Genomic DNA, 22,859 nt, shown 5'->3' with positions numbered 1-22,859 from the left:
AGTCCATTAGATTCCCAAAATATTTTTGATTTTAATTCCTTGATATTCCTAATGATTTGAGTTAAGTTAATTTTTCTTTGGATTCCAATTAATTACCAAGTAATTTTTAAATATTTATAGTCAATTTTTTTCTCAAGTAATGGTATACATAATTTCTAATTTATCAACTAGTTTCCATGAAAATCAAAATGATTTTAAATGATTTCTACATGATTTTTGTTAATTTAGAGTTTGATTTCTAATCAATTCAATGTAAGTTCATTATTTCTATAATAATTCCTATAATACACACATCGGAAAAGTCTAGGGATATTTTTATAAATTGACCTTATTTTTCTTTGAATTGTTCTGGATAAATAATAGCCGAATTATAGTAATTAAGACTCTTTTACTATACTAAAAAAATAACCAAAATTACAAAAATAAAGAACTGCCTATAACTAAAATAAAAAAAAAGTCTACAATTTCTTGAAAAATTTATTGTTTTGTATAATGAAAAAAAATGTTTTTTAAATTAAATACAAAAAAAAATATTTATAAAAAACGCAAATTAGTACAAAGTATGACCTCCACGCTGGTTTATGACGGCTCGACATCTATTGTTCATAGACAAAATAACGTTGTCGATGTTTTGTTGGGGTAAGTTTGCCCATTCCGCTATCAGTCGCTCCCGGAAACGAAAGGCAGTGTAAATGTCACCCATCTATGGAGTCATTCTTCGTTGGAGCATATGCCATACATGCTCAATTGGATTAAGGTCAGGAGATTGTGCTGGCCATGTCAATACATCAATCCCCTCGTTCTCCAACTACGCGTGCGACATGTGGACGCGCATTATCTTGTATTAGGTGGCAGTTTCGGCCAACAGCGCCAGCAAACGGACGAAGAACAGAATGGTATCGATGTACTGCTGAGCTGTAAGGAAGCGATCTGGAAAAACGAGGTCGGTTCTACCGCCCATCATTATTCCAGCCCATACCATAATTGTACCCCCTCTGTATGTATACACTTCCTGGACATGTCTTAACCGTTCTGCATTTCCAGATCGTCTTCATACTCTCACTCGACGTGGATCTGGATGAAATCCAAATCTGGATTCGTCGGTGAATAAAACTGTAACCCAATCATGTTCATTCCAGTTTTAATCTTGCAGCGCGATTGCCTCTGGAACGAGGTGGACATCTAAGTGGCCTTCGATTGTGGAGGTTGGCTTTATGGAGACGATTTCTTATAGTATCACGACCTACGGTAATATTGTGTGCTCTCTGCAAGTTGATAACCAATTCAGGAGCTGTAATGTTAGGTTGCCTTCTAGCAGTTAAAACTAAAAATCTATCTTGAGCAGCTGTCGTAGCACGACCACGTCCTGGATGTTGTTCAGCTGAATTTCCAGTTTTACGAAAACGGCGCCACAATCGACTTATAACGCTCTGAGAGACTTCTAGACGCTCAGCTACATCAATTTGCCGCATGCCTCCTTGAAGAAGTCCTACAGCTCTATTCATCTCGTCCAAAGTTAAATGACGTCGTTCCATGATAAAACACAATTTTTTTATTCACTCTGCAAAACAGTAACTCTGTACCATGAACGAAATCGAGACTACCAGAATATTTATTGCAATATAAAAACCATGGTTTTTTCTGTTTTGTGAAAAAATTCCTGAAATAATTGTTATCAGCGTTAAGATTCTGTTTGTCTCACAGAAATCTACAGGATGAACCAATTTTCAAATTTGATTTAAATTGATCACCAAAAAATTATTTTTTTATAATTTTATTATTTTATAAAAATATCCTTAGGCTTTTCCGATGTGTGTATTTTGCAATAGTTAATTTTAGTTTTAGAATAATTGATTTAATAATAGTGTCTATGTGATTTATATTGGTTCTAAGACATCTATGTATGCAGTGTGTGTCAGCCAAATGAAATAAATTAGCTAATAAATAGACGGGAGCGTGTTGGAAAAAAACGCTCGAACACGTCGATTGGTTTTTATAGTTGCGCATTTTTTTTCATAAAAACTTTTTATACTCCCTAGGATCAGATAACGATGGCCAATACCAACTTGCTTAGTTTAAACATAACACCCTGTATGTTAATTAATTTTTAGATTCCCCATATCATTTAAGACATATTTTTTATACCATGTCCTATACCTATCTGACTATTTCGGAAATATTAAGTAAAATTCAAAAAACAACATTTAGAAAAGAAAATTATTTATTTGCGGAAAATTGTTACAACATATTCAAAAACTTATACATAATACAAATCTAAACAATAATGTCAATGTAGGAGATGTTCAAAATGCTTGGCACGAACGTCTTGGCAACACCCTACTCGTAAATAGAAATTTCTTCTAACGTTACTCAACATCTCAGGTGTGATCGATCTAATTGCCAGGGTTATTCGTCTTCATATGTCAGCAAAGTAAGTGGGTTTAGTTTTGTATACAATAGTTTTCACATATCCCCATAAGAAAAAGTCGAATGGCGTTGATCGAAAGATCGGGAGACCGCGCTGGCCATTCCATCGATCCTCGTCTCCCTATCCACCGATCTGGAAATATTTGGTTGAGGTACTGCCGGACATTTATTTGGTAGTGGGGTGGTACTCCATCTTGTTTAACCCATATCATATTCGCTGGAAGTTGGTCAACGTTCGTACTACATTATTTTGAAGCAATTCTAAATAATTATCGCCATTCAAATTGCCCTCAATAAAAAAAGGGCCTATGATCTGATCTTCAATAATTCCTGCACACACGTTAACCTTTTCAGGTTATTGAGTATTGTCTTCTCTCGTCCAGCGAGGATTATCCCTGGACCAATAGCGGCAATTTTGACGATTGGCATGACCGTGAAGAATAAAGATGCACTTATCAGAAAACATAACATGTTCTAATTGGATCACATTGCTGTCTAACATTGCCATCATTTGTTCACAAAAATACATTCTCCTGTCAAAATTGTCTTCCGTGAGCACTTGGGTGAGTATAATTTTATAGGGATGCATTTTGTTTTCTTTTAATGTTCTAATAACTGATGAATAGCTAATATCGAGTACTGGGGCTGCTTTTCGAGTAGATGTATGTGGGTGTTTAACAAATTTTATAAAATTCCAATTGATTTTCATAAATTATAAATCAATTTTTGTAATTTTTTATGTGAAATTACACAGTTTTTTATTCGTTGAATTTTTTTCTTGAATTATTTAATTTTTCAGTTAATTTCAAAAGTTTTACAATGATTTTCATGATTAAATTTTAAATGATTCCGATTAATTAATATTGCACTTTTAAGGAATTTCTATTCATAATCAAAATAAACCAAAATAGTCCAATTAACGTAAGAAATAATGAGATTTTATGAAAAAATCTATAATTATCAATAGACATAATAGTAAGAGTTACGATTGTTAATTTCTCATCAGTAATTACGATGAACTGGGTCAATAGGAATGAAGATTCAAATCCAATTAACGAAAACAAGATGTAGAAGTTTCAATTGAGTTATGATTTTATTGTATTAACGAGGTTTAATGGAAATTTCACTCTGGTCAGTTCTTTTTTTAGAAATCAACGATCTAAATTATTCGGTCGATATTATTATCGTGTTTTCACCAGAAAATCAGCCATTATCCGTTGATGACTGGTACAAAAAAAAAACAACTGTTACCGCCTGTCAGTTATACTATAATTTAAAAATAGTAGAATATCTATTAGCGGTTTGTTGGTGCATAACAAAACATGATTTAAAGGTACCCAAGTCGTATCTGATCCGTTTTATACGAAAGGAGAGTAGGTCGACTTAAGGAAAAATCGGAAATCATGCACATGCCGTAAAATTTCTTCTCGATGCCGATCGGTTTTTATCCTTTTTGTTAAAAAATGGAAACTATGCGTCTTAAGCGTTATTTGGTATAATTTAAAAGCGAAAGTTAATGATTTGTTTAGTGTTATCGAAAGAAGAAAGCTATAAAATGCACGGACATTTGAATAAAAATTAAGTAAACTATTCGTTTTTTTCTTTTAATTTATTTGATTGCTATAAGATTTCACGGGATTTTCGTTTATTCCACAATGATTAACAACTGAATTTTGCATTGATTTGCCACTGACATTTGTAAATGACAAATTCAACCACGTTTTACGTAATGATTTCAAATTGATTCTCAGATAATTCAAGTTACTTCTAATAATGTTCATTTAATTTGTATAAGATTTTCATAATAAATTATACAAGTATTGCTTTGGAATTGATTCGCCTTTATATTCTCATATAGAAGTGATTTTCCTAAATTTTCAATTAATAATAAATTAAATAAATTTTTAGTAATTATCTATTTACTCATTAATTATCAATTACTAAGTAAAGAAAAATAAAAACTCCAAGTCCCAGTCTCAAAATAAATTATATTGAGACTTGGAGTTTTTATTTTTCTTTACTTAGTAATTGATAATTACTGAGTAAATAGATAATTACTAAAAATTTATTTAATTTATTATTAATTGAAAATTTAGGAAAATCACTTCTATATGGGAATATAAAGGCAAATCAATTCTAGTTACGTCGGTCTCTTTGAGATAATGGACGAGTTCTTTCAATTACTAAGTAAGATTTTTATCAATTTTTAATTAATTGAAATACATCAAAAGTGAGTTTGTTGCCTTTTAAGATATTTCAATAATAAACCAATTTTTTTGAAATTCTAAAAAAGTCCCATGAAATTTTAAATGGTTTTCATAAATTTTGATTTTAAATGATAATTAAAGTCATTTTTACTCATAAAATCTTGAGAATTTTTCATTATCCTTTTGGAATTAATTCTTATATTACAATTGATTATGAAATGATTTGATAAATCTTTAGATGATTTTCAGTTTTTACGATCTTTTCATCATTTAATTTTTATAAATCATCCATTATTCCTTATGATTTAAAACTGTTCTTTTGATTTAAAAAATTCTTTTCATAATTAAATAAAAAATTCCTGAAATTTACGTTTCGTCAATTATTGTATAGAATAATTCCACAAGCCATTATCCTATTTAACTCTAGTATGTTTTTCATAAGATTCTAAATGTTCAACAAAAATTGATTTAATTTTAGTCAATTTTTATTTATTTTAATTATTTTATTAAGATATTAAAGAATTTCGTAAACTCCCGTAAACTGACTTTCAACTTATTTATAATTGCTTACGATTTTGAACCATTTTTATTTGTTATGAAAGTATATAATTCCATAAATTCTATATAAATATCCATGAGTATTTCCAATTATTTGGAATTGTTTCTTATAAGATTACCTTATTTCTCAAAGTATTTTTGATAAATTTATGGATTGCCAAGTGTTTCTTATGATTAACACATTTTTTTTACAATGAAATAAAAAATTCCTAATTTTTATGTAATTTTCATAAATTGCCAAATGATTTTCAAATTATTACTATCATTTTCATAGAATTCCTAATAGTTTTCGTTACAACTAGTTGATTTTTAAGCTTTCTATTTTTTGATACGTTTTTTTAAAATTTTTAATTGCTCCATCAATTTCTAAGTAATTTTTACAGATATTTAGATACATCAATAAAAACATGATTAATTTTTATAACTCTTGATTTTAATGTTTTTCAATTGATTAAACCAATTTCTAATAATTTTAATTTGATTTGAAAATATATGATTTTTATAAATTTAAAAAAAATTTCCAGGGGTATTTCCAGTTGTCTTCTAAAATAATTTTCTTAATTAAAGGCGTGTTTTTATGATTTACAATTATTTGAAATTTACTACATGATTTTCACGAAATTCTATTATAATTAGGTGATTTTCGAAACGATTCTCTATTGTTTCGATACAATTTTGGTGAATTTTTACTTGATTTTCATCAATTTTTATAAGAGCTTAAATACATTAATAAAAAGTTTAATTTAAAGTTTTTTTTAAAAGTTTAAGTTTAAAGGGTGATTTCTTGATTTTTTTTTAAGCAATTAAACAATTGCCTTGAAATTCTATAAAAAAAAATTAATGAAATTCAACGTAGTTTTCATGGATCTTGATTATTATTTATTTACAGTTGATTCGAGTCATTTCTTAAGTATAATAATAAGTATGTGATTTCCGTAAATTCTTAAGAAATTTCCAATAATTTGGAATTGGTTCCTATGAGATTTCCATACCTTTCAAGTTAGCTTTATTAAAACCTGTGAAACCTTCGTGCATGTCATTTTCGTAGATTAGTAGTTTTTTTTTTAAATAAATTTCAATTGGTTATTAAGCGATTTCATAAAATTTTAAATGATTTACAGTTAATTCTTGATTGTGTTGATTGAACGATTTTCAACAGCTTTTAAAGTATTTAAGTATTTGATGCATTATCGACTGTTCTTGTCCTCGTCTTTACACCAGACGAGGACAGTTCCAAGAACAACAACCAAAAAAAAATGTTCAAAACATTGCGCATTTTTTAACTTGTTCGTTGCATATTTTTTTAACTCCTCCAGTTCTTTTATTGTCTGTCGCACACTTTTCCAGTTCGTACCCCTCAACATTAAGTTCACAGGGTTCAATATCCTCTGATGCATAAGTTTCACTGAGAAACAAGATCTTAGGTTGCTAGTCCTTTAATTAAACAATTATGTCATCCTTGAGGGTTTAAATAGACAATGCTTGAGTTGTAGACAATATTTGAATCTAATTGCTATTTGGTATACTTATTTCGCTGGAGGCCCTCAATTTTTTTGTACGAATCACATTAATTGATCTCCCACACAGTATGACGAATATCTAGGTTAAGACCGTACTTTTGATTTGACCCTGCACAATTTACACATTTAGGTACATCCACATTACATTCTTTGTCATTATGTTCGACAGTACATTTAACGCACACCTTACTTCCTTCATAATCATTGGCAATATGTCCATGACGGCAACATTTAAATATTGTAATCATTAAATACCCAGCATCTGTTCCAACCAATGTTTATTTTTTCTTTTTCAATAAAGTAACTATAGGTGTTTGAATCAACTTCAATAACCAAATAAAATCTTTTGTTAATAATCTTTGTTTTCCTGATTACATTAATTTTGGTTTCTGAATTCCTCTGTATGTTGTTTTGCCCACAATTTCCCCATCAGTCAGGGAATGTTCACACTGATTAATTTCGACTACCTTTAATCTTCTTTCCAATGATTTAGGAACATCTACTACGTACTTATCCCCCATTTTTGTTTGAATTTGAGTTCGTATAACTTTTGGATCCTTCTCGTTACCACACCTCAAAACAATTTCTCCCCTTTTTGTAGGCCCACCCAATGATAAGCCAGCGCCGATATCAGTTGGGTCTACTTTTCTTCTTATGTTCTCCTTAACCTTCTTAATATTTTCTTCCTCCCCACCAAAATGTTATTGTCATTTTGTACTGCTCTCGCATAGGAAATTGGATGTACATTAGGACATATAGCAGCTGCTGCAGCTGGTGTAACTTTGATCCCCTTAAGGCTAGCAACTTCTTCTTTTAAACTTCGATTTTCGTGTAGCAACATATCGACCTCATCTCCCAGTTCCTTCGTCTTCGCCACCAGAAACTGTAAGGTGTTACGGATTTCAGCAACACAGTCCTGGTCAATGAAATCATCAACCCTGCTACCTGTTCTCGATACATCAACTATTGATCCCTCGCACCATTGCACTTCCTTATGTGGAAGCCCCGCATATCTACATTTCCACACTTTCCATGAAGATACTGTTTGCATGCTGTGAACTGAATTATTGCTTTAAAATCGTCAAACACGACTTTATAGTTAAAACAACTATCAGGATCTCCATCAAACATATTTGTACTATTACTTGCCATTATACACACAAAACACATCAGAGTTTTGAAAATTAAAATTATCCTACTCAGTCCTGGCAGTTTACACGTTCACCGAACTAAATTTTATTCGGGTTTCAATAAATACCAAATATGCGCTGCCTTATCGCACATTAACAATTTGATTCTATTCACTTGGATAACAATAGACCGATTTTAGTTCACTAATATTCAATTAACTATAGTAACTAAAGGTCAATTTTTAATTGATTTTTATAATTTTCCAAGTATTAATAAAAACGTGTTTTTTTTTTGGTGGATTTTTATTGATTTTACTCTTTGCTCATTTCTGATAATTTTTATTTAATTTGATGGTATGTATACGATTTCCATAAATACTTAAGAAATTGTGTAAATAAGATATGTATATTTTTTTGATGACTTAGAATTGATTCTCATAAGGTATTTATTTTATATATATCTCATACACTTTAAGGAGATTTTCAATTGTTCTTTTATAAGATTTATTTAAAACGACAACTTGATTACCGACTGTACCTTTCGATTTACGATAGATTCTTTTACAATTAATATATAAATATACTAATTCTTACGTAATTTTCATGAAATCTGAAATTGTTTCCCTAAGTTATTACCATGATTTTCATACAATAAATAATAAAACAATTTCCTTGAAATTCTATAAAAATATTGATAGAATTTAGTTTACCCATTAATTGATTTTTTCAAATAATTTGTAAAAAATGTTTAAATTAATTAATTATTCAACATGTTATTTCTGTGACTGTTTTAATAATTTTTCATTAATCTATTAACGTTTTCTTAAGTTAAAATTGTATACTCACCTAATAAATTCCCCCTTTTTTTATTAATTTGCATTGGCTCTCTAAATAAATAAGTCAGTTTTAATTGTTGTTTTCTCTATTAGTAATAATTACTAAATAAATAATTGTTTGTTTATTTAAAATTTAGTTTATTTCTATTTTAATTTATTTAATTCATAAACATTTAAAAAACTCTTTTATTATTCAATTATAGTTAAATCGTTTAATTTATTGATTACTATATTTTTTATTTTGTAATATTTTGCATTAAATCCTTGTTGTTCTACTGTGATTTCGTTAATTAGTTAACATAAATTTTAAAATTTTTGATATTTTAAATTAATTAATTTTTTTACATATATTTTTAAATTTACAAGCATAATAAACTAATAATGTTTAATTAAAATTTAATTAATTATTCCTCCAAATGCTGTACACATATCACTCTTTCGGGTAAAAAATATTTTGTGTTTTAATATTTCTTTAAATTAAATTTTTATACTCTTTAATAAATTGCACTAAACATCTGGCTTGTCTATTGAGGTTCCAGTAATTAATTAACTTAAATTAAAACATGAGTTGAATCAATATTTTCGATTTTTTGCTGTTTATCGACTTATTTACCAATTTAGTAATTGTTTTTGTTTAATTTAAACTAGACTAGTTATCCTTTTAAATGTTGCTTTATATTTTTTAAAGAAATTTCTATTTTTAATTAAAATTTAAACTTTGAATTAATTTTTTAATTTTTAAATGGATCTTGAATTAACTATTTTTTAAATGAAATATCTCTGGCTTTTTTGAAGTTTAATTAAATCCTTTTAAATGTTTTCATTTTTTTGCTTTAATTTTCATACTTTTTAGCCTTTTAACTAACTTCAATTAAAACAGTAATTATCCTTTTTATTTTTGTACTTTATAAGAATTCTTAAATTTAATAATATTTAATTTATTATAGTTTTTATTTAACACGTATTGACTTTTGAATTCAATCCTTGAATTATGTAACTCTTGACATTTTTGGCCCTTTTAATTAATTTAAATTGAAACATTGAACTAAAATAATAATAAATTAATTAACGAAAATATCTCAACAGCTTAGAACTTTTTGATCAACTTATTATATAAAAATTTGTTGCTGCAAAGCCAACGTTTCCGCAATAATTTCTCCCTCTTCAGGACCAGCAATTCCTAATTGGCCAGAAGAAACTATAAAAACTATCATTTATTAATCAATTTTATTTTAATTAATTAACAATACTACTGAGCCAAAGCCTACTTTATAAAACATGAACAAGTGGCTACATATATCGGTATTTTCAGATTAAAGTAGTCCAATCTTTGACCTTTATATTGAAAGGTCAAGCATATTACAAAAATTTAAAAAAAGTGACAATCTGGGCTAAAATTTCTCGTGTAACCAACCAAAGGAGTACCGAGGGGACAGCGTGCGGTGCGACCACTTACACTTGAATGAACGGTACCAGCGACAGCTGGTCGGCGTGCCAATCTTCACCTTCACCTTGTCTTTTGCCCATGAAAATCACTACTAAAGGTACTAGTATTTGAGAATCAAATATTGTTATGTAAGGCACTTTACAATTCAATTTGGGCTGTATGGGCGAAAAGTTTGTTTGTTGTCCTTGTGAGAATAGGAACCACGTATGTGTGTTTTTTTTTTTTTAGACAGTATATCCTGGTCTGATGTAAGTAAATAAGTGAACATATGAAGATTTTTTAATCAATTGTAAGGAATATGGGAATCAACTGCAAATCACTTGAAAACTACTAAAAGCATTAAATTTGATAATCAATTTCAAATTCATAGACCAGATATTTAAAAAAAAATACCAAAATATTGGCAATAATGACAATTTCTTAAGAAATCATGTAATAATTGAATCACATTGAAAATAATTGGAATCAATTGAAAATCATTAAATAGCAACCAGCAAAATTTATTTAATTATAGTAATTGGTTATGGAAATGACTTGTTATAATTCCTGAAACTTACGTAAAAAATAAGAATTTTTTCAATCAATTTAAGAGCATGGAAATCAATTCTAAATAATTTAAACTCTTCAAGAATTTATGGAAGTCACATACTTTCAAATGAACTAAAAATTATAAGAAATTACTGAAACTGAATCAATTAAAAATAATTGAGAATCAAGATCAATGAAAACTACTTAAAATTTGATCGGTAAACTAATCATTATTACTAACTGTTCATTAATTCAAAGGTAAAATTTGGATTAACTAATTATGGAACCAACAGTAGAAAAGCAAAGATTTAAAGCAAATTAACATAAGACAAAAAAAATTACGAATCAATAAATTAAAGGGTTTAGATCTAATTGATTAATAAAACAATTTTTTTTTAATATATATAAATTAAAAGAACGGAATATACAAACAAACTAAATTTTAATTTAGTAAACAATTATTCGTTTAGTGGCTCTTACTAGTAGTTAAAACAATTTTAAAAACTGATTAATTTATTTAGAAAATCAAGGCAATTTAATTGAAAAGGAAATTAATTAATTTAAATTAATTATGAGAGTTAAAAGAATGTCAATTAGTTAATAAAAAATTATTAAGTTAAAAGAATCACAGAAATAAAATTTTTTATAATTAATTAATTTAAACATTTTTTACAAATTATTTGGAAAAAAAAATTAATTATCTATATAAATCTATTATTAAGTTAACTTAAAGGATTAATGAATTTAAATATTTAAATAAATGCCAATAAGCCGCCAATTGTAAGGTCAAGGGAATGATTTGAATTAATTAAAAAGTACTACATAATAACTGTTTTAAAAGAGTCAATGCAAATTAATTAAAAGTGTCAAAAATTTTAAACTAATGGTTCCAATTAATTATTTAATTCAAGGATTTAACTGAAATTAATTAAAAATATTACTTATCGAAAAAATTTTGAATTATGTAAATTATTAATTAGTAACTGATTGAAAAAAACGTTAAAACTTGAAAACTGTTAAAAAGTGACGGGAAATTAATTAAAAAAAAGTCAATTTATTCAAAGAATTGCAATAAGGAATAAACAAATTGTACTTAATCAAAATATGTAATTATAAATCAAAAATAAATATAATCACTTTAAGTAGTTAATTAATTTAGGGTAATCATTAAAATTAATTAAAAACTTTGAAATTACTTTAAATATTAAATTGATAAAACAGTATTGACAGAGACAATGCAAATCAGTATCAAAAATATAACACTTAATTAATTAATTTATTTAAGAATAAAATTTAAATTACTTATACAGTATAACAAAAGAAAGTTATAATTAATGAGTCAATTTAAAACATACATACTTTGAAAATTCTTACGAAATGAATTTAAAAAAATTACAATGGATTTAATAATTGAAAATCGGAGGAGTAAATGCCAATTCCTTAAAATAAAATTAATTAAAAAATGACTGAGTTTTTATAGTTTCTTCTGGCCAATTAGGAATTGCTGGTCCTGAAGAAGGAGAAATTATTGCAGAAACGTTGGCTTTGTAGCAGCAAGTTTTTAAATAAATTGACTAAGAAGTTCTAAACTGTTGAGATATTTTCGTTAATTAATTTATTAATATTTAATTAGTTGTTAATGTTTCAATTTAAATTAATTGCAAGGGCCAAAAATGTCAAGAGTTGTATAATTCAAGGATTGAATTTAAAAGTCAATACATATTAAATTAAAAGTATAATGAATTAAATATTATTAAATTTAAAAATTTTTATAAAGTACAAAATTACGGTTTCAATTGAAGTTTGTTAAAAAGGCTAAAAAATATGAAAACTAAAGCATAACTGATTTAAAGCATTAATGAAAAAAAATTAAAATATTCAACAACGTAAAAAATTTAAAGATTTAATTGAACTTTAAAAGGCCAGAAAGATTCAATTTAAAAAAGTAGTTAATTCACGAGTCATTCAAAATTCAGGAATGAATTTAAATAAGTAATAAAACATGAGTTATTTAAAATATTTATTAACTAAGAGAGCGGAATCTACAATATTAGGAAGAATAATTAATTAAATTTTAATTAACTATTATTTACTTATTGAGCTTGTAAATTATTAGAAAAAATATAGAATTAGTTTAAAATATCAAAAAATGTAAAGTTTTGAAATATTGATTAATTTAAAGTTAAAATTGGAATGAACTAATTAAGGAAACAACAGTAAAAAAGCAAAGATTTAATGCAAATTAACATAGGCAAAAAAAATTAAGAATTAATAAATTGAAGAGTTTAGGCCTAATTGATTAATAAATTTTTTTTTAAATATTTATAAATTAAAAGAACGGAATATACAACATCTAAAAGAATAATAAACTAAATATCATTTTAACAAACAATTATTCGTTTAGTGATTCTTACTAGTAGTCAAAACAATATTAAAAGCTGATTAATCTATTTAAAGAAAGGCAATAATTTGAATTAATTAAAAACAGACTTAATAGAACTGTTTGTCAAGTTTGTTTGAAATTAATTAAAAGTGTCAAAAATTTTAAACTAATGAGTTCATGAGCCCAAATTAATTATTTAATTCAAGGATGCAACTGAAATTAGATAAAAATATTAATTTTTGAAAAATTTCTGAATTATGTAAATTGTTAGTAAATAATTGAAAAAAAAAACATTAAAATCCGAAAACTGTTAAAAAGTGACGGGAAATTAACTAAAAAAAATGTCAATTTATTTAATGAATTGCAATAAGGAATAAAAAATGTGTACTTTAAAAAAACGGTTCAAGTCAATAATTTTAACTGAAATTAATATTTTAACGTTTTTTTCCAAATTATTAATTAAAAAAATTCAATGAATAGGGTCAACGTAAACAATAAGTTAATCTGAAGATTCAATTATATTAAAAAGTATCAATGAGCAGCCAATTAACAAGTCAGTAAATCAAAATATGTAAGTATAAATTAAGAATAAAGATAAGCACTTTGAGAAGTTAATTAATTCAAGGTTATCAATAAAATTAATTAAAAATTTTAAAATTACTTTAAATAATAATATAATAAAACAGTATTAGCAGAGGCAATGCAAAACAGTAAGCAGTATCCAAAATATAACATTTAATTAATTAATTTATTTAAGGATTAAATGTAAATTAATTATATAGTTTAACTTTTAAGTAATGAGTTAATTTAAGACATGTATGTTTTGAAAATTCTTGGAAAATAAATTAAAAATTGCAATGAATTTAATAAACAAAAATCGAAGGACTGTAAGTTAATTAAAAATGATAAAAGCTGAATTGTGATGTTTGAATACGAAGCCAAAATAATTTTAAAAAAAAGTTAATTAAATTAAACAGTTGCATTAAAAAATTAAAAAAAAAAAAAATTTAGAAATGTTTTTAATCGATAATTCAACCGAAATTAATTAAAACTTCAATTAACCAAAATTTATGAATTAGTATGAAAAAACTAAAAGAGGAGTTAATTCATTTAAGGATTTTTAACGAATTATTTGAAACAATTCAGTGAAAAAAAATTATTTAAAAAAAATTGTGTTAAATAAATGTAAGCTTAATTAAAAAAAAACATTTGATAAAAATCATTTTATTCAATCATTAATTTTAATTAAGTGAAGATTTAATAGTTAATTAATAAGAGAGTCAACGCAAATGAATTAACAGTATCAAAAATACATCCAAATAGAAATATTTTAAAGACTTATGAGTTTCTTGGAATAAACTTATGGGTTGAGTAACTTGAATAAAAAAAAATCAATGCAACTTAATAAATTAACTCAAAGATTCAATTTTAATTATTAAAAATCGTTTTATTAAGCAAAAAGTAATTGACTTATACAAAATGTCATTAATTAATTCGGCATTGCAATACAAATTAATTAATAATTTTTAAATGAATAAATTGACAAAAAATTTTAAAAATAATTCAGAATCTAACAATATTATTTAAATCAGTCAATAATTGAGCCAAGAACAGTTAATGTTAAGGGAAATCAATTTGTGTAATAATTACACTACTTTTTAAGAACATTCTCAGAACCTTTATATTCATAGTTGAAGGTTCTGAGAACATCTCTGAGAGTGCTTTGTGTACATTAAACGTACGAACACTCCACGTATTTATTAGCAATTTGGAGACATTATCAACATCCCAGGGCTACCCTTTAGGTTTCATTCTTGAAATATTATATCGATTCATATGGATGTTTCTATAATAAATTGTGTTTTAATGAAAGTGTCCACCCCAATGTGTATATAAACAAATCACTTTTTTTCAATATTAAGAATCATTATTCAAAAAAGGAACCTTCACAAAAACGTAAAAAAATCAAGGATTTAATTAAACATCAAAAAAGCCACATATATTCAATTTAAAAAAATTGTTAATTCACGGATCATTAAGAATTTAAGAATAAATTTAAAATATTAATTTCTTTAAAAAAATATTAATGAAAAAACTGGAAAGTACAATATATAAAAGAACAACTAGTGAAGTTTACTTAAACAAAAACAATTATTGAATTAGTAAATAAGTCAATAAACAGCAATTTATTGACTTAGTATATCGCTAAAATATAATTAAAAAATTCAAAAATATAGATTTCAAAATATTAATTTATGTCATCAACGTCAATGGTCAAAAATGTTAACATTTTTAAAGATTAATTAATTCAAGGTTTTAATTTAAGTTAATTAATTAATGGAACCTCAATAAGCAAGCCAGAGGTTAAATGCAATTTAATTAAAAATATAAAAATTTAAGAATAAATTTAAATAAGTAATAAAATATGGGTTATTTAAAATATATATTAAGTAAAAGAGTCGAATCTACAACATTAGAAAGAATAATTAATTAAATTTTAATTAAACATTATTTGCTTATTGAGCTTGTAAATTATTAGAAAAAAATTTTAAAATGTAGATATAACAAAATGAATTAATTTAAAATATCAAAAATGTAGAATTTTATTTAGTGACTCTTACTAGTAGTCAAAACAATATTAGAAACTGATTAATTTATTTAAAGAATCAAGGCAAATGAATTGAAAAGAATGTTAATTAATTTGAAGAGTTGAATATAAATTAGGAGAGTATAACATTTTAATTTTAAACAATGTCAATAAGTCAATAAAAAAATATTAAAAGAGTCACAGAAATAAGATTTTGCATAATTAATTAACTTAAACATATCAATACAAATTATTTGAAAAAATCAATTAGCCAAAAATATGAGCAAACAGTCAACTTAAACGATTAATGAATTTAAATATTTAATTACGATTGCCAATAAGACGTCAATTCTAAAGTCAAGGGAATAATATGAATTAATTAAAAACCTACATAATAACTGTTTTAAAAGAGTCAATGCAAATTAATTAAAAGTGTCAAAATATAATTATAATCTAATAGAGTTTATGAGTCCAAGTTAACTACTTAATTCAAGGATTCAACTGAAATTAATTAAAAATATTAATTGTCGAAATACCTTTGGAATTATTAGTAGTAAGTTGATTGGAAAAAAAAATTAAAACCTGAAAACTGTTAAAAAGTGACGGGAAATTAATTTAAAGAAAGAAGTTAATTTATTCAAAGAATTGCAATAAGGAATAAAAAAATTGTACTTATTATTAATAAAACAGTATTGGTAGAGACAATGCAAATGAGTAAGCAGTACCAAAAATATAACATTTAATTAATTAATTTATTTAAGGATTAAATTTAAATTAATTATATAATTTAACAAATTAAAGTTATAACTAATGAGTTAATTTAAAACATATATGTATATTTTAAAGATTCTTGGAAAATGAATTAAAAAAGTTAATTAATTAAAAAAATTGCATTAAAGAATCAAAAATTTTAATTTTAGAAATGTTTTTAATCAATAATTCAATTGAGATTAATGGAAAATTTTATTTATCAAAATCTATAAATTAGCATCAAATAACTAAAAGAATTAATTAATTTAAGGATTTTTAACGAATTATTTTAAAAAATTCGGTCAAAAAGATTTATTTAAAAAAAATGTGTTAAATAAATATTAACAAATTTTTTTTAAATAATAATTAAGTCTAATTAACAAAAAAACATTTGAAAACAAATTTCTATTTAATTATTAATTTGATTTAATTGAAGACTTAAAAATTAATCAATAAGAGAATCAACGCAAATATATTAACATTATTAAAAATACATCCAAATTGAAATACCTTAAAGATTTATTAGTTTATTGGAATAAATTTACGAAGTAAATAAATTAAATGAAAAAAATCATTATAAATTAACTAAATAATTAATTAATTCAGTGAATCAATTTTAATTTAAAGTTAAAAGTTATTGATTTAGTTAATTAGTAAAAAACGCCAAAAATATAAAATGTCATTAATTAATTCTTTGTGAGTCTAACAATATTATTTTAATGAGTTAATAATTCCAATAACAGTTAATGTTAAGGAAAATCAATTTATGGAATAATTACACCACTTTTTAAGAACATTCTCAGAACCTTCACGTTCAGAGTTGAAGGTTCTGAGAACATCCCTGAGAGTTTTTTGTATACATTAAACGTACGAATACTCTAGGTATTTATTAGTAAATTGTTTTAAACAACTTTCAATCAATATCACTCTCTCAGGAATATCCTTTAAGTTTCTTTCCTTGAAAATTAATAATTAAATTATGAAATAATTTTAAATTGTGTTTTAATGAAAGTGTCCACCCCAATGCGTATATAAGCAAATCACCTTTTTTCAATATTAAGAATCATTATCCAAAAAAGGAATTTTCGCTGTCCGTTAGGTCCGCAGTAAGACCTGCACTCGATGCGTATACGATACGCACCCGTTACGCACCATACGGCAAAGAACCGACTACCGTAACGCGATTACGAGCGAATCGTAGCGCAACAGCGACACGAAGAACCAACAACCGACTGACGGAAGAACCGAAGAATTTATTCTTCAAAACCGCAGCGGCGGACTGACCCGACCAAAATGGACGCGCCAGGAGCACCAAGAAATGATTATGATGATGATGATGATGATGATTATTTCAAAACAAACCTGCGGGGTGTGTTTGGGACGTTGTGGTGTTGCTTTGACACCTCCTGGTTCTTGTTTTTGTCGGATGAAGAGGATTGTGTGTGACGGTTAAGTAACTGATGGATGTAAGATAAATTGATTATTTTTTTTTATATTTAGACAGGACATGCATGTTTATACAGGCTGTGCCGAGAGATAAGGGACAAAATTTCACTACGGTACGCGGATAACATACAAACTTATTATTGAGTTTACAGCTTATTTTACAACTAATTATTTTAAAGACAATTAAAAATACTTTTTAAAATTGAGAATATCCAATATGGCAAAATGAAAAAAAAATGAAAAAAAATTAAACGTCGGATTTTTTTGTGCGTCATGTTATAATACATAAAAAGTGGCAATGAAAAACTGTTTTTAGTTTTCCAATATCTCTTTAAATAAAGTCGGTAGAAGGTAAAAACGATTTTGACAATTTTCGATTTTTTTCGGATAACTACGGAAGTATCCGGAATTTAAAAATTTTTTTAACGTCATTTCATTCAGCTCCAAATTGCGCAACTTTGCCTCCGTTCAACCGACCCTGTAACTCTTACGGTTTCCGAGATTCCAATGGTCACCCTCGAATTGGGGACACCCTGTACATAGACAAACAATGTGATGTCATTATGATCGTTTATGGTTCATTGCAGAAAAAAAAACAGTAAAGTGTTTCAAAAATGTATAAAATACTTCAAGGCTTATTAATATTCCAATTGAAAACGCCGTTACTTCCATACTTTTTTTGAGTTATAGACTCTCGAGTGGTAATTAACATTTTTCGGTACAAAGGAAAAAATTCTCACGAGCCATCGGAGGACTCGCCGATCGATTTTAAACGAAATAATCGATCTTCCGAAGAAAACTGGTTTATTTCTCGGGCTTCACTGTTAGTTTTACGGCAAACATGATGATATTAGGAAGTGTTTTTTTTTTAAATCATAAATAACAAAATCGCGATTGGCCGTAGAACTCGTTTTAAATGATTGGAAATAAATATTTTTTTTTTGTAAAAATTGTTAAAAGAAAACTCTCTCACGCGATACCAGTAGCCATATTATAAAAAATCAAAACCGCCATCTCCTTAAGCCAACATCCTGGCAATAATTTAATGGAATTCACTGGGTAGAAGTTCTCATTCTATTTCATCTTAACCATGAAGTAGAAAAAAAATTAAATAAACTTCATAATTAACACGCCATTTGACGTTTAATGAGATGAAGCAAATCTCCTTCTCGGCGGTTCTGCATACGAGGGCTGCTACTCGAAATAAAAGGAAAAAAACCGTAATAATAAAAATATAGATTCAATTTGCTGATAATAATCCCGATGGCGATTAAAATCTTGATTATTATTAGAGGTGTGAGTGCGGTAAAATGGCGTCTACTTCATTTCGTTTAATTATAATTTGTCATGTTGTTTTTGCGTGTTGTTTTGTGTGCATATTTTTACATCAAGAGGTTTATTTCTGTATTTGTTTTAATATTTTTCAATTTGTTCACAATGTTATGAATAATAAAAAATAGGTTGATTCGACATTCTATAATAATAACATCTCTTTATGAAAATAATATAACCACAGATTTAATTCAGCTCGTTTATTCCTATTTAGAAAACAGACAACAGTATGTAAAGGTTAAGGGCCCCAGGTCTGATGTTTACACTGGTACCTCAGAGGTTCCCCAAGGTTCCAATTTGGGACCTCTGTTACTTTTGGTTGCCATAAATAAGATTGCTTCTGTTTCTAATGATTCACAAAAACTACTTTTTGCAGATGATTTTAAGATTTACATGGAAATTACCTCTCTAGGTGATTGCATCTCTGCAGAATGATTTAGATAGAGTTGTTGATTGGTGCAAACTCATTTTATTTCAATAATAAAAAATGTTCAGCAATGTCGCTAAAACAACAAAAATATAATTAATTATAGCTACAATATTAGCTGTACCCAGCTTGCAACATTCTAGCAATGAAAATGATTTATGTGTAATTGTTGACCGTAATTTAGCTTTTACCGATCACATTATTGACACAGTTAAGAGTTTCGCTATTAGAACTATCAAAAACTTTAATGCTGAGTCTTGTTTAAAACTGTTTAATAGTCTGGTTTTACCAAAGTTAGTATATGGAAGCATAATTTGGTCTCCACAATATGACGTCTAGATTAAAACCATAGAGCGTGTACACCGCAAATTTTTAAAATAAATGTTTTTTAAGAGATTTGAATATTATCCCGAACAAGGTTATAACCATAATTTGTTTCTGAAAATGTTTAACAGATTACCCCTAAAAAATCGGCGCATTAAAACATCCCTAGTGTAGATTTATAAAATTTTAACAAATAGGTGTCAAAGGAAAATTATAGACACGGGAATACTTTGACCGGTTTAATTATTCTCAACGTAATATCAATAAAGTAATAATACACGCATACATATCCTTCTATGCCACTATTTTTGCCTGTGAACCATAATTCCAACGTCGCCTCTCCATAATTCCATACTCGACCCTTTTTTTTTCTTTATTTATATTAAAAACTTTTTTTTTTTTGTCACATAAGATTGATGCTTCTCAAATTATGGCAATGCTTCCATTCTTCATTAATGTCGGTAATACCAGACAAAGAAAAATATTTCATCTTGATTGTCCTACAAGAACTCACCGATATATAGAATGTGTGATTATTTTAATATTTATGCCCCTGATCTTTTTTTTTTTTTTGAAACAATTTATTTAACTACAATAATACAATGTATAACGAGTTTTAACAATTTCTCCAATCAGTGTTTGAAAACACTGGCCCCGAGAATAACAAAACAGTAATTAATTATCTATAGTAAACAAATGTTGCAATGTTGCTTATAATTTTTTATACATAAATTAATTAACATTTTTTAAATCTTTCAATTTTTTTACAAAAAATCTATAGTTATTTATATCTTTTATACAATGAGGTAAACTATTAAATGTTTTAATTGCATCTGTAATTGGATTTCTTAAACCTATGTTAGTTCTTGTAGAAACTTGATAAACATTATTTAGTGATCTTGTTTGATGATTATGTACATTATGGTAAAACATAATATTTATGTTACTTTTTTGTCTGTTGTTTATAATTTTATATACAAGTTTACATTGTTCTATCTCCAATATCACTTTTAATTTGTTTAAACTTAAATTTGAATAAATTGTATTAGAACTTGTAAGCCAATCAAAATTAAACAAAATTTTCAAAATTTTATTTTGCAAAATTTGAGCCTTATTAAAATTAACTTCACCGCACATACCCCATACTGGCAAGAGGTACCTAAAATGTGTGAGAAAGAAGGCATTATAAATTTGAAATTTACTTTTTTCAGACAAATAATCTCTACTCCTATATAAGGCAGATAGCATTGGAACTGTTTTATCAAAAATTTTGTTTAAGTGTAGTGACCAATTTAAATTTTCATCTATTTGCAAACCTAAATATTTAATATTCGACACTTTTTCTTATATTACAGTATTAATATTAATATTTAGATTATTGCTGACTGACTTATTTTTTTGTTTAAATATCATGTATTTGGTTTTCTCAATGTTAATTTTTAATTTATTTGAAAACAGCCATTTAAGATAACATTTTAGGTCATTATTAATAAGTTGTGTTAAAGAAGTTTCATCTGTTCCAGCATATACCAGTACAGTGTCGTCTGCAAAGGTAAAATATCTTGCTTTTAGCTTGGCTAAGTTGAGATTCAGTACACAAAGAATATATAAGAGAGGTCCAAGAACGGATCCCTGTGGTACCCCGTAGGTGTTAGATAACCATTCACTAATAATATTGTCAAGCTTTACGTACTGTTTTCTGTCATACAAATATGTTTTAATTAAGCTGTACAATACATTTTTAAATCCCATTTTAAATAATTTGTCTAAAAGAATGTCTATGCTTACTACATCAAAGGCTTTTTTTAGGTCTATGAAGACAGCTATAACTATTTGTTGTTTATCTAATGCCATTGAAATACAGTCTACAAAATCCACAACCGCACCAAATGTACTACTGTTCTTTATAAAGCCATATTGATATTTATCATTCAATAGATTGCAAGAGTTAATGAAAGATAACATTCTATTTTTTATTATTTTTTCAAGAATCTTGGAGAATACACTAACGACTGAAATGGGCCTGTAATTATTCATATATCTTTTATTACCTGACTTAAAAAGAGGTGTAATTTTACTTATTTTTAACTCTGATGGGAAAATCCCTTTTTGTATAGTTTTATTAATTAACCGTACCAAAACAGGTATCATGTATTCTCCAAGATTATGTATGTCCCTAACCGTAATATCGTCATATCCAGGTGCTGAGTTTATTTTTAGTTCTTTTAAAATTTCTGATATTTCCTCTTTATTAGTTAATGTTATAGAAATAGAACTATCATTGTAGACTTCATCAATAGAAAAAATCTCGTTTGATAGTTGAATCTCCGTTTCCAAATCTTTAACTATTGATTCACCGACCTGAGAAAAATATGTATTTAAATTATTTGCAATGTCAAGCTGAGAATTAATAATGTTATTTTCAATTATTATTTCATTAATTATTACTTTAGATTTTTTATTTTTTATTAAGCTGTTGATAAATGCCCATTGCTTTTTAACATTATCTCCAGCTAAATTCCATTGGGTTTGAAAATACGTATTTTAAAAAGCACGTATTTTATTATTAATTTTATTTTTTATGTTTTTAAATTGAGAGATAATAGTTAGGTTTTCGGGTTGGTTAATTTTCTTTTTGTATATTTTATCTCTTTTTTTGATAAGCTCAAGAAGTTCAATATTTATCCAGGTGTTATTTTTTCGTATTCTTAATTTTTTTGTATATTGAGATTTATTTTTACATTCATTAATTAAATTAATTAATTCTTGAAAAGTTGTTACGTTAATGCTTAATATTTTTTGTATAAATAAGTTTACAAATTTTTTATAATCTACAGATTTGACTTCATAATCTACTTTTGCTTTATAAAATTGCACAGGTGTTTTAATATCAAGCAATATAAGTTTGTGATCTGAAATTGCATTTTCTTTAACATTAACTTTACAACTTAAATTAC

General features: G+C 26.3%; 1 protein-coding gene and 1 long non-coding RNA gene across 2 annotated transcripts in view; one reads left to right on the top strand and one right to left on the bottom strand.

Moving 5' to 3' along the window:
• The window catches only part of LOC126737068 (uncharacterized), a 63,122-nt gene extending 45,529 nt beyond the window's left edge, over positions 1 to 17,593 (bottom strand). Inside the window, exon 1 of the mRNA XM_050441765.1 lies at positions 17,418 to 17,593. Coding sequence (XP_050297722.1) covers positions 17,418 to 17,440 — 23 coding nt within the window. The 5' untranslated portion in view covers positions 17,441 to 17,593. The remainder of the gene's footprint in view (positions 1 to 17,417) is intronic.
• Positions 10,211 to 22,301, top strand: LOC126737083 (uncharacterized). Its single transcript, XR_007660875.1, has 3 exons — positions 10,211 to 10,329; positions 17,473 to 17,839; positions 21,712 to 22,301. It is a non-coding gene; the product is annotated as an uncharacterized LOC126737083 (long non-coding RNA).
• Positions 22,302 to 22,859: the final 558 nt, after the last annotated feature.

Source organism: Anthonomus grandis, chromosome 1 (genome assembly GCF_022605725.1).
Source record: "Anthonomus grandis grandis chromosome 1, icAntGran1.3, whole genome shotgun sequence".
Lineage (NCBI taxonomy): Eukaryota > Metazoa > Arthropoda > Insecta > Coleoptera > Curculionidae > Anthonomus > Anthonomus grandis.
Note: the sequence above shows the minus strand (reverse complement) of the source record. Positions and strands in the feature narration are given on the sequence as shown.